Source organism: Oncorhynchus nerka, linkage group LG23 (genome assembly GCF_034236695.1).
Source record: "Oncorhynchus nerka isolate Pitt River linkage group LG23, Oner_Uvic_2.0, whole genome shotgun sequence".
Taxonomy (NCBI): Eukaryota; Metazoa; Chordata; class Actinopteri; order Salmoniformes; family Salmonidae; genus Oncorhynchus; species Oncorhynchus nerka.
The window spans coordinates 45,221,655-45,236,230 of NC_088418.1; the positions used below are offsets into that span (position 1 = coordinate 45,221,655).

The 14,576-nt window shown below is 43.0% G+C and overlaps 1 protein-coding gene across 1 annotated transcript in view; it reads left to right on the plus strand.

The window, feature by feature from the left end:
- LOC115106914 (synapsin-3-like) overlaps positions 1 to 14,576 on the plus strand; it is a 132,196-nt gene that overhangs the window by 101,951 nt on the left and 15,669 nt on the right. The window contains exons 10-13 of the mRNA XM_065008400.1: positions 3,607 to 3,669; positions 6,835 to 6,977; positions 7,908 to 7,982; positions 8,280 to 8,382. Of these exons, the coding sequence (XP_064864472.1) occupies positions 3,607 to 3,669; positions 6,835 to 6,977; positions 7,908 to 7,982; positions 8,280 to 8,382 (384 nt within the window). The remainder of the gene's footprint in view (positions 1 to 3,606; positions 3,670 to 6,834; positions 6,978 to 7,907; positions 7,983 to 8,279; positions 8,383 to 14,576) is intronic.

Genomic DNA, 14,576 nt, shown 5'->3' on the forward strand with positions numbered 1-14,576 from the left:
AGGTGTATTTTACACCTGCATTGTTTTCTGTTTGGGGTTTTAGGCTGGGTTTCTGTACAGCACTTTGAGATATCAGCTGATGTACGAAGGGCTATATAAATAAATTTGATTTGATTTGATTTGATATTTGTTGATGTATTTCAAGGCCTACCTTCAAACTCAGTGCCTCTTTGCTTGACATCATGGTAAAATCAAAAGAAATCAGCCAAGTCCTCAGAAAGAAAAAATTGTAGACCTTCCCAAGTCTGGTTAAAAGGTACCACGTTCATCTGTACAAACAATAGTACGCAAGTATAAACATCATGGGACCACGCAGCCGTCATACCACTCAGGAAGGAGACGCGTTCGGTCTCCTAGAGATGAATGTACTTTGGTGCTAAAAGTGCAAATCAATCCCAGAACAACAGCAAAGGACCTTTTGAAGATGCTTTAGGAAACAGGTACAAAGGTAACTATATCCACAGTCAAATGAGTCCCATATCGACACAACCTGAAACACTGCTCAGCAAGGAAGAAGCCACTGCTCCAAAACCGCCGTAAAAAGCCAGACTACGGTTTGCAACTGCGCATGGAGACAAAGATCGTACTTTTTGGAGAAATGTCCTCTGGTCTGTTGAAATAAAAATAGAACTGTTTGGCCATAATGACCATTGTTATCTTTGGAGGAAAAAGGGGGAGGCTTGCAAGCTGAAGAACACCATCCCAACTATGAAGCATGGGGGTGGCAGCATCATGTTGTGGGGGTGCTTTGCTGCAGGAGAGACTGGAAGTGCTTCACAAAATAGATGGCATCATGAGTAAGGAAAATTATGTGGATATATTGAAGCAACATCTCAAGACATCAGTCAGGAAGTTAAAGCTTGGTCGCAAATGGGTCTTCCAAATGGACTATGACCCCAAGCATACTTCCAAAGTTGTGGCAAAATGGCTTAAGGACAACAAAGTCAAGGTATTGGAGTGGCCATCACAAAGCCCTGACCTCAATCCTATAGAACATTTGTGGGCAGAACTGAAAAAGCATGTGCGAGCAAGGAGGCCTACAAACCTGACTCAGTTACACCAGCTCTGTCAGGAGGAATGGGACAAAATTCACCCAACTTTTTGTGGGAAGCTTGTGGAAGTCTACCCAAAACCCAGTTAAACAATTTGAAGGCAATGCTACCAAATACTAAATGTGTGTATGTAAACTTCTGACCCACTGGGAATGTGATGAAAGAAATCAAAACTGAAATAAATCATTCTCTTGTCACGCCCTGACCATAGAGAGCCTAGGGCGTGACTGGGGGTATTCTAGTTTATTATTTCTATGTGGTGTTCGAGTTTATGTTTCTTTGTTGGTGATTTGTATGATTCCCAATTAGAGGCAGCTGGTAATCGTTGTCTCTAATTGGGGATCATATTTAGGTAGCATTTTTCCCACCTGTGTTTGTGGGATATTATTTTGTGTTTTGTGAATGTGCACCACGTAGTCACGTTTCGTTGTTAGTTTATTGATTTATTGTTTTGTTCTTGCTAAGTTTCACTTTATAATAAATATGTGGAACTCAACATCCGCTGCGCCTTGGCCCGTCTCTCCTCACGTACATGACATCTCTCTACTATTATTTTGACATTTCACATTCTTAAAATAAAGTGGTGATCCTAACTGACCTAAGACAAGGAATTTTTACTCGGATTAAATGTCAGCAATTGTGAACAACTGAGTTTAAATGTATTTGGCTAAGGTGTATGTAATCTTCCGACTTCAACTGTATACCTATTACCTGGGTTCTGAAGCACTTTGTACTATTTTTAGGGATTTCAAGTGGTTGACTCACAAGTGTAAATGGATTGTTAATCATGATTATATCACTCACAGACTTTGAAAATGGATTAGAAATTCACAATTACACTTCCAACTCACACACATACTAAAGTTGATTTCAGCCTATGATGGATGCAAGTTCGATTTTGTTATTTTGCCCGTACATCTTGGGGCTGTAGTTTCAAGATCTCTCAACACGGTTGGCACTGATGTCTAGTTTATTATTTCTATGTGGTGTTCTAGTTGATTTTTTTATGTTGGTGATTTGTATGGTTCCCAATTAGAGGCAGCTGGTAATCGTTGTCTCTAATTGGGGATCATATTTAGGTAGCATTTTTCCCCACCTGTGTTTGTGGGATATTATTTTGTGTCCTAGCATCCTCGCGTCTTTCGAAGAGTAGAGCGCTGTGATGATCAACACCAACAAGGCAACATCCAGACCGGGGTTCTTCTCTGTTCTGTTCAGTCCTGTCCACTGACAGCCAGACGAAGTGTGGATAAAACGATAGCAGCAGCTGCCTTTGCCCTAGCAGATCTGTCAGGCCTGAGCTCACGGCTGTGTGCGTACTCTGGCTGTGTGCCCTCTGCTCTGACTGAACATCTCTCCTCTGCTTATCTAAATGTTTTCTCTCAGTGTGTGTCAGGAAGAGTCTGTGTTTTTGTACCCAGGCCCACCTTATAACTCTGATGTTTTGTGCCGTAACGACTGCAGTAAAGTGATGTTACAGACACACCCCATTCATGTTGTTCAGGTAATTTGCTCCTCAGAAGAATACTTTATAGACAAATTAACCGTTTTTATCATGCCATATCACGACTTGACATATTATATTATTTACACCACCATAACACTAACTGGCCAAGTTTATCTCGTGTAATATATACATTTCTGTCATAATGCATGTCACTGATGTGATGGCTTTGATACTGTCTAATCTAACTAAAGGGGGCTGTTATATAGCGAACGATGACGCAAACTCTCCCGTGAGTCTATATCTCATTTCTGTGTGCCATTTCAAACAAGTGGGGGGAAAATAAGATATTTAGAAAGTGGTTTCAAACTGGATAAGCCCTCTCTTTAGACGACATTCCCATCTAACAATGGTGTCAGGGGATCGATCAGTGGCAAGAATGTGTTTAAAGAGGATGTTTGAAGTCGTCTGTTGACGTTTCCTCCTTCTCTCACATTGCACGCCACTCTATGAGAGAGCCCATGACGCCTGCGGTGGGGCTGGGTTGTCTAAACCCATCCCAAGAAGCTGTGGCTGTGGTCTCTCGCTTTCTCATTTCCCAGAACTTCTCTTTTGTGTAATAAACCAACATTCTTCAGAAAATACCTCATGCTTCCCTAAATTGGGAGGCTTTAAGTTCAACGTGGTAGTTCCATAATGGTCTTTGAGAAGTCATTCTCTTTAAATTAGGTTTTGATTCGATACCATACGCCAGATCTGAGCTATGCCTCGCAATTACATTTAAGGAGGAACTTGTGTTCTGCTTTTAGTAGTCAGTCACTCACATGCACCTTACAGTTCATTCAAAGCCAATTCGTAGTCATGGAGCCCTTGTCAATCATAGTAGGTACAGGAAGACACTGGTTGTCATTATAGGGACCTCGGTGTAGCTCTAAAATGCTTTCCCTGCTCCACAGCCCTGTCACGCTAACCATTACGATATCACGGTTGCTATTCAGAGAAATCTTCTATCCATTTAGTTGGTAGTAGGACTAATGCATACTGCATGTCCTCTCCTCTGCCGTAGGTTTTCCAGACTGTGGTAACGTTCTACTTTGTCTTCTTTCCCAGGTGACGACACCAACGTTCCCCGTGGTGGTCAAGATGGGCCATGCCCACGCCGGCATTGGCAAGGTAACCCCCCCCCCAAACCACACACACACCACCACCACTAAGGTCTGGGCACTCCCTAGCCGCTCATCTCTCCACCCCACCATTACATGTCTAGTCTTGATTTGTTTGTGTTTGTAATGCTAACCTATTACATACTGTGCAGTAAGGAGTTGAACTGTACATAACAGACCAGGCTCCTTATCTCTTCTCTGTGTATCTCTGAGCTTGCCAAAGGGATGATGGCATGACATCCCTTCCATAAGCAGACTATCAGTCTCGGAGAGGAGGTGGAGACGGGTGTGAAGCTGAGCTGGATCTGGTCCTTGTCGAAGCCCATGATCTCACAGCCTGTCTGATAGGAAGGGACTTTGGGGGCTTTTTCAGGGGGTTTTTACATGTTATTATGGAGTTAGGGAGGAGATATGGGCATGACGTGGGCACCGGCATGCTGATCAGTGTCGGGATCTGAAGACCTCTTCTAGTTAACTCATTAAGGCCTGGATATGCTACTGCAAGTGTGAGTCTGCAGCGGCGCAGAAAATAGACAAAGCTTGAACATGGATATATCCTAATTTCTCCTTATATCTTATTCCTCCTCTTTGTTTCACCATTTTGTTCTACAGCCCATGTTGTTCTAGACTTCATCCTCCATTGAATACAACATTCTAAACTCTGGAGAGAAGCCGTCTCATGTCTCGTAACCCCAAGACTATTTTTCTCATTAGGCCATTGTAAATAACAACAAGGATTAAAACAAGCATGTGACTGTTCGCCTCGGGGCACCCAGGCACCGGGCAGGCAGCATAACAACCCAGCTAAGTGGGTCATTAGCAAGTGGCACCACCACAGGGTGCGCGCAAACACACAGGGAAGCAAGCAACACACACACACACACACACACACACACACACACACACACACACACACACACACACACACACACACACACACACACACACACACACACTTTCAACAGCATGCAGTTCAGTGAACAGTCAACCAAAGTGAGTGATTACTAGCCCCAAATAGAGCCCACCTTCCTCACATATAATACAGAACCTCCCGGGCCGAGTCTGTGCGTTCACACAGTACACAGGGGGAAGCACTTCCTATACGTTTTTCCCCCTTTCCATCTGAAGGGCTGGGTGGGGTTTCCTATTTTACAGGAACCTGGAGTGCTATAGAGTTCCCACATGCCCTCTGGCTCACTTAGCATAGGCCCATTGTAGACCAGGACCTCACTTAACTCCTCTGACCTCACAGAGGACTTAGAACTGGGGGAGAGAAGAGGGTCTGGATGTAGGCCATTCAAGTGCTTCACATGGCTTTTAAATTGAGCTGAGAGTCTCTTGACAAAAGACATTGGTTAAAATTCAAGTATCTGGAGTTGTGGAATTGGGACTAGGACTATGGCCAGTGTCACGATTTTCAGTTGTTTTTTCAGTTGTTTTTAACACTACGTTTGCGTAACCTAATGTAATAAACTGCAGAGGGTTTTCACTTCAACGGTTCTTTATGATCCGTAGCCTAAGTCAAATGTTACGGCAATATCTTGTAGGATGACAGGGTGAATACCCGTTAAAAAAAAGATCATGATTGGCTACTTCTATCTTCCCATCCTAGTCTAACGTCAATTCATTTTTTTATTTTTTTTTATGATATCAGATCTCAGAAAGAGACCTTTACAGCCTGTCCATCGCATGGAGTTGTTAATCCTGGTTTGGGGAGTTACGAACGGCTCACTAAAGGGTAGACAGACTTAACAGACACTAGGGAATATTTCATAACCATCGAAACTGGGCAGTGTCCAGAATCACGTTGCTTTCCACCTCAACCAGCTCTTGATCCAACTGCCAGTACATACCCTCTAAATTACCTTATGGTTTCTGCTTCCAGTAGTATAGTTTACTTTTACACCATGGTTTGGCTTCTTTTTCTCTGGCTCTCCAGAGGTATTGGGTTATACCTTTGGAACCACAGTGGGTAGCCAAGTGCACAAATACTTTCCTCATATGAACAGAGGAAAAGCATTTCCCCCTTGTCTAGCTACCTCCACCTCTATGTCAAACACACTCAAGATGCTAAGTAAGAATCTTCAAAAGTAGTTGTGACAAAACAGAGAATGAAATGCCTGATCCAGAAAGTGGGCCAACTCAAGCCCGCCCTCCCTTAAATCTTTACCATAGGAGACCTCTTCATCTCACTTGACAATTAGGCCACAGGAGAGAAGAAGAGACGAGCTGAAAGGAGAAGAGGAGTGTGGGTGGGAAAGGGAGAGCATCAGTCCAATCTGTCCCTGTCCACGACAGCGCCTCACTGTTGCCACCGACTCCCACTGCCATGACGGATGAATCATAATACCAGAGATAACAGCCAGAGGGGATGATAATGAGAGTCAATGGAGGGAATATAAAGGGAATGTCCAGGACTCTGGCTGCTATCATCATACATCATATGGATGATGTACATTCAGACAGCTGTACATTACGGGCTGTTGATTTATGGCTGTCTACTACTCCTCTGACCCTTCTCCCGTGGTCTGAGGGAGTTTCTGGAGTGTTGGAATCCCTCTTTTGTTAGCTATCAATACAGACATATCTGGTTGGTACTTGAATTTCTTAGGCATAGTGTGCCTGTCAGTTAATATATTTAATCAAACCTGTTTACATTTAAAAAGACAAAAGATACTGTAGATTAGCATGTACTGTATGAAAAAAAGGAATCTACAGAATTTGAATGTTTGTTCTCCTTGGTTAAGTTGTGGGTCGATTGAATTTAGCTACTGTTTGTCATTTCCATCAAAATGTTGTCTAGCATATTAGTGGTGGAAGAGATGAGTTTACTCCCTTACTATGTAAAGGGCTTTTGACCACCTACTGCAGGTGGAAACCCGCTATATAAATGCAATCAATTATTACTGCACTGTCTGTATATGACGTCATTGTGTACCTGATGAACTCTCATGGATGTGAGAAACATGCAGCTCCTAAAATCCTAACATTTTCCAGAGAGGAAGCTTTTCATTGTCCTGTCTGTGTTGGATTTACATTCCTGTGGGATTCTAACAGTCTACTTCAGCTCCTGTCTCATTGCTTTTACAGCATGTTTGGTAATTAACCATCACAAAGCACCAATTAGGCATATCTTCCTGCCGATTAACTAATTAGTGGTGTCCTCCTGTTTCAGATCAAAGTGGAGAACGAACTTGACTTCCAGGATATTACCAGTGTGGTGGCGCTGGCCAGAACCTATGCCACCTCTGAGCCCTACATCCTGTCCAAGTACGACATCAGGATCCAGAAAATCGGCAACAACTACAAGGCCTACATGTAAGTATGATGTAGTCTCTATGCTGTGTACACTGGGTTTTGTCTGTGACTTGGACATGTCAGCAATGAATGTGACTAGAAGGAAACTATATGGCTTGCATGTGAATGACTTTACCAGAGAGAGGGGGGTTGACATGGAAACAGAGACGGATGAAGAGAAACATAAAAAGAGACAGAGAAATAGAGAGATGGCTAGAGAGACAGAGACAGGCCCAAGAATAGTCCATCCTGCATACCAATATGAGCGTGGGAATAGGCCCATGGTACACCCTTCCCAGTCAGTGGAGCCATGCAGGGCTCACCTACACAACAGCACCTTCTCTACCCAGGGACAACGACCAGGGTTGCACCCTGAACTGGCATTCCATTCTGTCTCCCCAGAGGGAAGTGACAGGATCAGCCGACGTGACTGTGACCACTGGGCAACTTCAGCCTCATAGTCTCAATCTCAGTTTGAACTAATGTAATCTTCTCTGAGTAACCAGCCACTTCAATTTCAAATGCTCAACAGCACCCTCTTGTATACAACAGACCTTTGCAGTAAATGTAAAACACCATGCACAGTAACAATGAAAGTGTGAATCTACGCCCTTTCTACTTTCATGTCTCTCAATCCGAACAATTATTGCCTGACTAAAACGAGTGGAATTTACCTCCTTATCTCCACTTATTTCCTCGGCACCAGTCATGAAAGCACGTCTCCAACCGACCGTTACACAAACATAATATCGGCGTACATTGCAATCGTCATCAGTGTAGAATTCAACGATAACAGACCCCCCCCCCCCTCCCCCCCAGGGTCTTCCGTTGAACTACAAAAACACAATGACTAAGCTAGCTGACCATTGCATTCCATTCCGGTCCAGAGAATAGCTGAATGCCTGATTCATTTCCTTGATTTTCTCTTTGATTTGATCTCACCTTTTCTAGGAGGACGTCCATCTCAGGCAACTGGAAGGCTAACACAGGCTCAGCCATGCTGGAACAGATCGCTATGACAGACAGGTAAGCCGGCCTATAGACACTTTGTTAGACATAACAGAGAAGCCTTATTATGAGAAATTCTGAAAGCTTAAAGATGTATTACTGTGTTTATTAATGTGCACACAAGTAATTACAAGACAATGTGATGGGAGTTTAGAAGGCAAGTGAAAAGTGCATGTAGCAGGAGTGGTAAAAACGAACAAACCTGAGGGTTTCAAATATGTCATACAAGCCCCTCAGGTTAGCAAAAGTTGTTTTTCACTGCCCAGGTCTGTTTTGTAGTTGACAATGACAGTTGTGGATGTCACTGTGTTCCAGATATCGTGCGTGGGTGGACTCCTGTGCCGAGATGTTCGGGGGCCTTGACATCTGTGCTGTGAAAGCCGTCCACGGGAAAGATGGCAACGACTACATTATCGAGGTCAGTTGATTCTTAGCATGTCGTAGCGAGTTCTGTATAAGGAAATGACACAGTATCTCTAGGCCTTCTCTTTCAGGGTAAAAAAAACAAACAAAAAAAAAAGACATATCTCATATCATGATCATTGTATGTGTTCCTAGTATAATATTTGCCAGACTACGTACAGCTCGAGGTGAATTGTAGTTATCAAATATTCTGAAGAATGTTCCGGCAACACGTGGTGTTCACCATGTATGCTAACCACGTTTGAATTGCATGAGTCACAATAAACAGGGCGTGAGTAACAATGGATGGTGATGAAAGATCATGTCAAGTCCAGAAACATGTTTATTAAATCACATTTCTCTGGTGGGCGATATCATTTTCAAAGTCATCATGAAGTAATAGATTGCATTGACAGACAAGAGTTTGGCGGGCGATGGTGGAGGACGAGGGCGCAGTTGGGATAGATCAGGCATGATTAGTCCGAGTCAGAGCAATGAAAGAATGATTACGCCGTTAGACTAAACACGGCGGTCGGAATTCATACAAAGGCACGGCTCGCCGGCTGCCCACGCTGTCTGTCTGTCTGTCTGTCTGTCTGTCTGCCTGTCTGTCTGTCTGTCTGTCTGTCTGTCTGTCTGTCTGTCTGTCTGTCTGTCTGCCTGCCTGCCTGCCTGCCTGCCTGCCTGCCTGCCTGCCTGCCTGTCTGTCTGTCTGTCTGTCTGTCTGTCTGTCTGTCTGTCTGTCTGCCTGCCTGCCTGCCTGCCTGCCTGTCTGTCTGTCTGTCTGTCTGTCTGTCTGTCTGTCTGTCTGTCTGTCTGCCTGCCTGCCTGCCTTCCTGTCTGTCTGCCTGTCTGTCTGTCTGTCTGAAGTCATAGATACCTGAGGAAACGTTTTGTTTTCCTCAGTTGGTTGAAATTGCAGAACTGAGGAGAAGATTTAGGGAGGACCATAGAGATCAAATATAGTGTTTTGTTCTGTGGGGAGGACCGTGTGTATTCAAACCTGTGAAACTCAAGGGTCAGATAGACACAGACATACTGAGAAACAGAGATCTTATCATTGGAATCAGTTGTGGTACACCCCCCTTGGGTTTCTTCACATTTTGTGTTACAATTTGCAATTAAAATGGATTTAATTGTTATTTTTCGTCAACAATCTACACAAAATACTATGTCAAGGTAAAAAAAGATGAATGAAAAATAAAACACCAATGTACCTTGATTAGATACGTATTCACCCCCTGAGACACTTTTTTTTATTAAGAGCTTTGCACACCTGCATTGTGCAATCTTTGCCCATCATTCTTTTCAAAATTCTTCAAGCTCTGTCAAAGTGTTTTGGGGTCATGGCTATTCAGCAATTTTCAAGTCTTGCCATAGATTTTCAAGCAGATTGAAGTCAAAACTGTAACTTGACCACTCAGGAACATTCACTGTCTTCTTGGTAAGCAACTCCCGTGTAGATTTGGCTTTGTGTTGTAGGTTATTGTCCTGCTGAAAGGTGAATTCCTTTCCCAGTATCTGGTGTAAAGCAGACTGAAGCAGGTTTTCCTCTAGGAATATACCTGTGCTTAGCTCCATCCCGTTTCTTTTCATCCTGAAAAACTCCACAGTCTTTACCGATGTCAAGTACACCCATATCATGATGCAGCAACCACCATGCTTGAAAATAAGGAGGCAGTTACCCAGTGATGTGTTGTGTTGGATTTGCCTCAAACATAAGGCTTTGCATTTCCTGTAGGCCAAAAAGTGCATTCCTTTACCGTATTTTTCTGTAGTATTACTTTAGTGCCTTGTTGCATACTTTTATTTGACCTGTATTTAACTAGGCAAGTCAGTTAAGAACAAATTCTTATTTTCAATGACGGCCTAGGAACAATGGGTTAACTGCCTCGTTCAGGGGCAGAACGACAGATTTTTACCTTGTCAGCTCGAGGGATCCAATCTTGCAGCCTTTCGGTTACTAGTCCGACCCCCTAACCACTAGGCTACCTGCCGCCCCTATATATATGCATGTTTTGGAATATTTTTCCAACATTTTTATTCAGTATATTTGTATTTTTCTTCTCACTTTATTGTGGGGTCATTACAATGTTGTTGATCCATACTCAGTCAATGGCCTCATGGTGACATCCCTAAGCAGTTTCCTTCCTGCAGCTCAGTTCAGAAGGAGGACTGCGTCTTGGATGTCTGTGTATGTCTTATTTGTTATTGGTACCAATCTACCAATCACTGCCGTTCTTTATGAGGCTTTCAATAAGCTCCCTGGTCTTTGTAGTTGAATCTGTGCTTGAAATTCAATACTTGACTGAGGGAACTTACGGATGTTGTATGTACAGTATGGAGGACAGAGGAAGGGGTAGTCATTAAAAAATATTTCACACAGTTTGATTCCATATAACTTACTATGTGATTTGTTAAGCCAAATTGAACTTTAGCACTAATTTAGGCTTGCCTAGACAAAGGGGGTGAATACTTATGCAATTACTATTTTAGTTATTTAATTTTTTACAACATTTACATTTACATTTATTTCAATTCCACTTTGTAACACAACAAAATGTGAAAAAGTTCAAAGGTTTATCATACACTACAGTTGAGAAACAGTGGGAAAGTAATTCTGCTTTGAAAGTTGATAAACTTGCGAACCCCACTTTTGAGAAAATAGCCCTTGAATGTTTTGGTACTTCTACTGGAGGCCTCTTATTTGTCTACAGCCATTCGGCATCTTACACACCATCTTAAGCCTTAGCCCCACCCATCTTTTGAAGGATTCACATGTGAGGTCATGTGCTAAACAGAGTGAGCACGGTAGTGTACTAAACAACCAAAGATGTCAAGACTAAAGGCTGGTTTTTACTACGTCTATCGACATGTCTGTAGACTGTTGTCGCAGTGACATCATGAACATTCTACTGTCGTCCGACATCAAACTTGTCGTTGTCGTTATGAAAAAGTATAAACACAAAAACAACAGGCTGCATGACATCAGCAGCCTGGTGGTCCAAAATAGCATAACTGGTGTATTTTAACACCATTAAACCCATCTGTTTAAAAACGTATTTAGTACATGTCAATCTAGTAAACCAGGCAACCAAAAGCAACTTTCTAAATAATGTTTTGGTTCGTTTCTAGCTTGTTAGTTAGCTAGCTAATGTTAAGTTAGCTGGCTAGCCTGTTAAAATAATGTCCATATCATATAGCTGACAACGTCTTAACTTTAGCTCATTTGTATTCATTATTACAGGAAAATAAACTCACAACAAGATCATTATTTACAAGTTAATGGCGAGCTAATTACAGATAATAGCTTACGGTTGTGAGTGTGACAAAATAAAAGCAAGGCATTCTACCAGAGAATTTTTGAACTTGGACACTGTCTCGTTGGCCTAACGTTATATCCCAAATTGACTTTGGTGCAGGTCATGTTGTTCTTCACATTACCGTCTCTGGTAAACACACACTATATCAAATCAAATCAAAGTTGCATAGTGGAGTCTTTCTGTTTAGACATGTTGCTAGCTAGCTAAACAATGAACCATAATCCAAACTCATAATGTTAATACCATGCATGAATCTGCTGGTAGCTAACCAACTAGTTCAATGTTAGCTAGCTATAACTAGTAATGCAAATGGCTCTGAGATACTAATAATATTACTGCACAGATCATACATGTAGTGTTAGCTAGTGAGCCAGCCAGCTAACGTTAGCTAGCTAGCTAACAGTACGCTATAACTTGCAATGAAAACAACTTTCTGACAAATTAGAAATGTATAATATCTGAAAATGTAGCTAGCTAGACTCTCTTACCCATATACATGGATGAACACGTCTCCCTCTCTGCCATGGTTGCCCTTAGATTGAAGATCTAAGAATCCGGAGACAGGTATTCTATACAACAGCCTTCTGGGTGTTCTCTATTTGACTCCCTCTGCATATTTGCAATCAAACGCCATCATTTTCTCCATCGCCTTAGCTATCATACACTACTTCCACCTTGCATTCCACTGATTTCAATACTCGGTTCTTCAGAAAGTGGAGAGCAACACCTTTTCAGTTCTTGAGAACCATCCAATGAGAGTGGTATAATAAGTGCCTTTGTGCGACAGACATTATCACACACCATAACAACCTCTGGCTGGGTTTACTTTGGGCTGCTGGGCAGCACGGCATGGTGAACACTTGTTGCTGTAGAACACATCTGTTTAAAAGGAGCAGATACACCGTTACACCGACCAGGCACTTCCTGTTGTTCCACTTAGCTCACATTGACTGCAGACAAGGCCTATAGCTACAACCACGCACAATACACAGAGATAACTGCATTGCCCTAACCTGACGTTATTGGACAAGCGAAGAAACGCAGGCACGCACGCATGCACACACACACACACATATACACACAGGGTAAAAAGAAGCTTCGGCAGACTGAGATACGTGCATGGTCGTGACCTGACGTACTGTATTGGGACTGGTAAAAACATGACGTAGTGCAGCCGTCTCAGTGCTTAGGTAGCTCCATCTCTCACAACCGGCCCAGCGTCTCGTTTCCTCCAGACAAGCCTGGTTTATCTCCTCTCACAGGGCAGTTTATGGACCGACCGGTGGCAAGAAGAAGGGGTGGGGTAGGAGGAAGAGGAAAGAGCTGGTTGTGTGAGAGTGTGTGTGGATTGGACAATCGAGACAATTCAGAGGGGTGCGTGTGTTGCTTGCGCGTGTGTGTGTGCTCGCGCGCACGTGTCTGTGTGCGTGTGTGCGTGTGTGCATATGTATGCTTATGTGTGCTAGCTTGCACCTGTGTGTGTGTGTGTGTTTGCTGCACACCTGCACAGTTGATTTACAGTGCAACTGACTGCTGTTGTGAGTAACTGTCCCTGGTGCAGCAGGCCAAGCGGAACCCATTTGTAAGCCACTGTTTTTGATGAATAGTTCTGTTCCCAGTGTTAATTTATTTCATAAAGCAGGTGTTACCTATACTTTTGATCTCATGGAAAACACAACAGAATTGATTTACTATGCCAATTTAACCTACTTTTCTTGGTTGCATTCCATAAATCATTAGACTTTTCCAGTTGCAGAGGGTGATTAGACATCATTTCGGTGCTAACCTGTCTGTGATATGGTGTACTACAGGCTATTGTGTTATGTATCTACCACAGTATAACTTTGTCCAAAACACATTTTCTGGCATTCTTCAACGGTCCTTATTAAATATAAGCCATTAAACTCACTGTACCACTGAAAGGAGGAAATTAAGGACTAGCATACAATGGACTCCTCTGTGCTTTTCCTCTAAACACATTACCATGTCCATGTACACCAGTGGAAGTTAGGAACACTCATGACTGTTAGATAAAATGAGATAAACACTTTGTAATGGGTTTATATTAAAACCGGTAAAACAACAGGAATGTTCTCGTACAGGAACCGAAACCAGTTTTGCTTTGAATGACCTTTAACCTTGAGAGATTACTGATGAGACCCCAAAATGTTTGAGCTTTTACTCATTCACATAAACAGTTTTCAAAATGCTTAAGAAGGGTATTTCCGATCTGCATCGTCATCTCAGATCACACACACGCATCTCTCCAATGTGGTGTGTTTATGTGCAGTCCCCTCATGGGCAGTTAGATGTTAAATGACCTCTCGGCCCGGTGCTCTAAGATGTCCATATTTAGCTTGCTCTCTAACATGCGTCAACATTCTCTCTTAGCCTGATGTTTCTAGGGTGGAGGCCAGGCTCCCACCTACCCATCTGTCATCCTCTTTCTCTCTAGGGTGGAGGCCAGCCTCCCACCTACCCATCTGTCATCCTCTTTCTCTCTTCCCATTGTAGGAAGGGGCTTATAATCAATGTGTGTGTGACACACCGGTCTTAGAGGTCTGAGACAGACTGTGATCGCAGCAGTGACACAGTCACGTAACAATGTTCTGTGACAAGGAGAGTTCTACACACACACACACACACACACACACACACACACACACACACACACACACACACACACACACACACACACACACACACACACACACACACACTGTGGCGGCAGGTAACCTAGCGGTTAGAGCGTTTTGCCAGTAACTGGAAAGGTCATTAGTTTGAATTCCAGAGGCGACGAGGTGAAAAATCTGTCTGTGCCCTTGAGCAAGGCACTGAACCTTCATTTCTCCAGGGTTGCTGTTGTTAATGGCTGACCTTGGCCGTG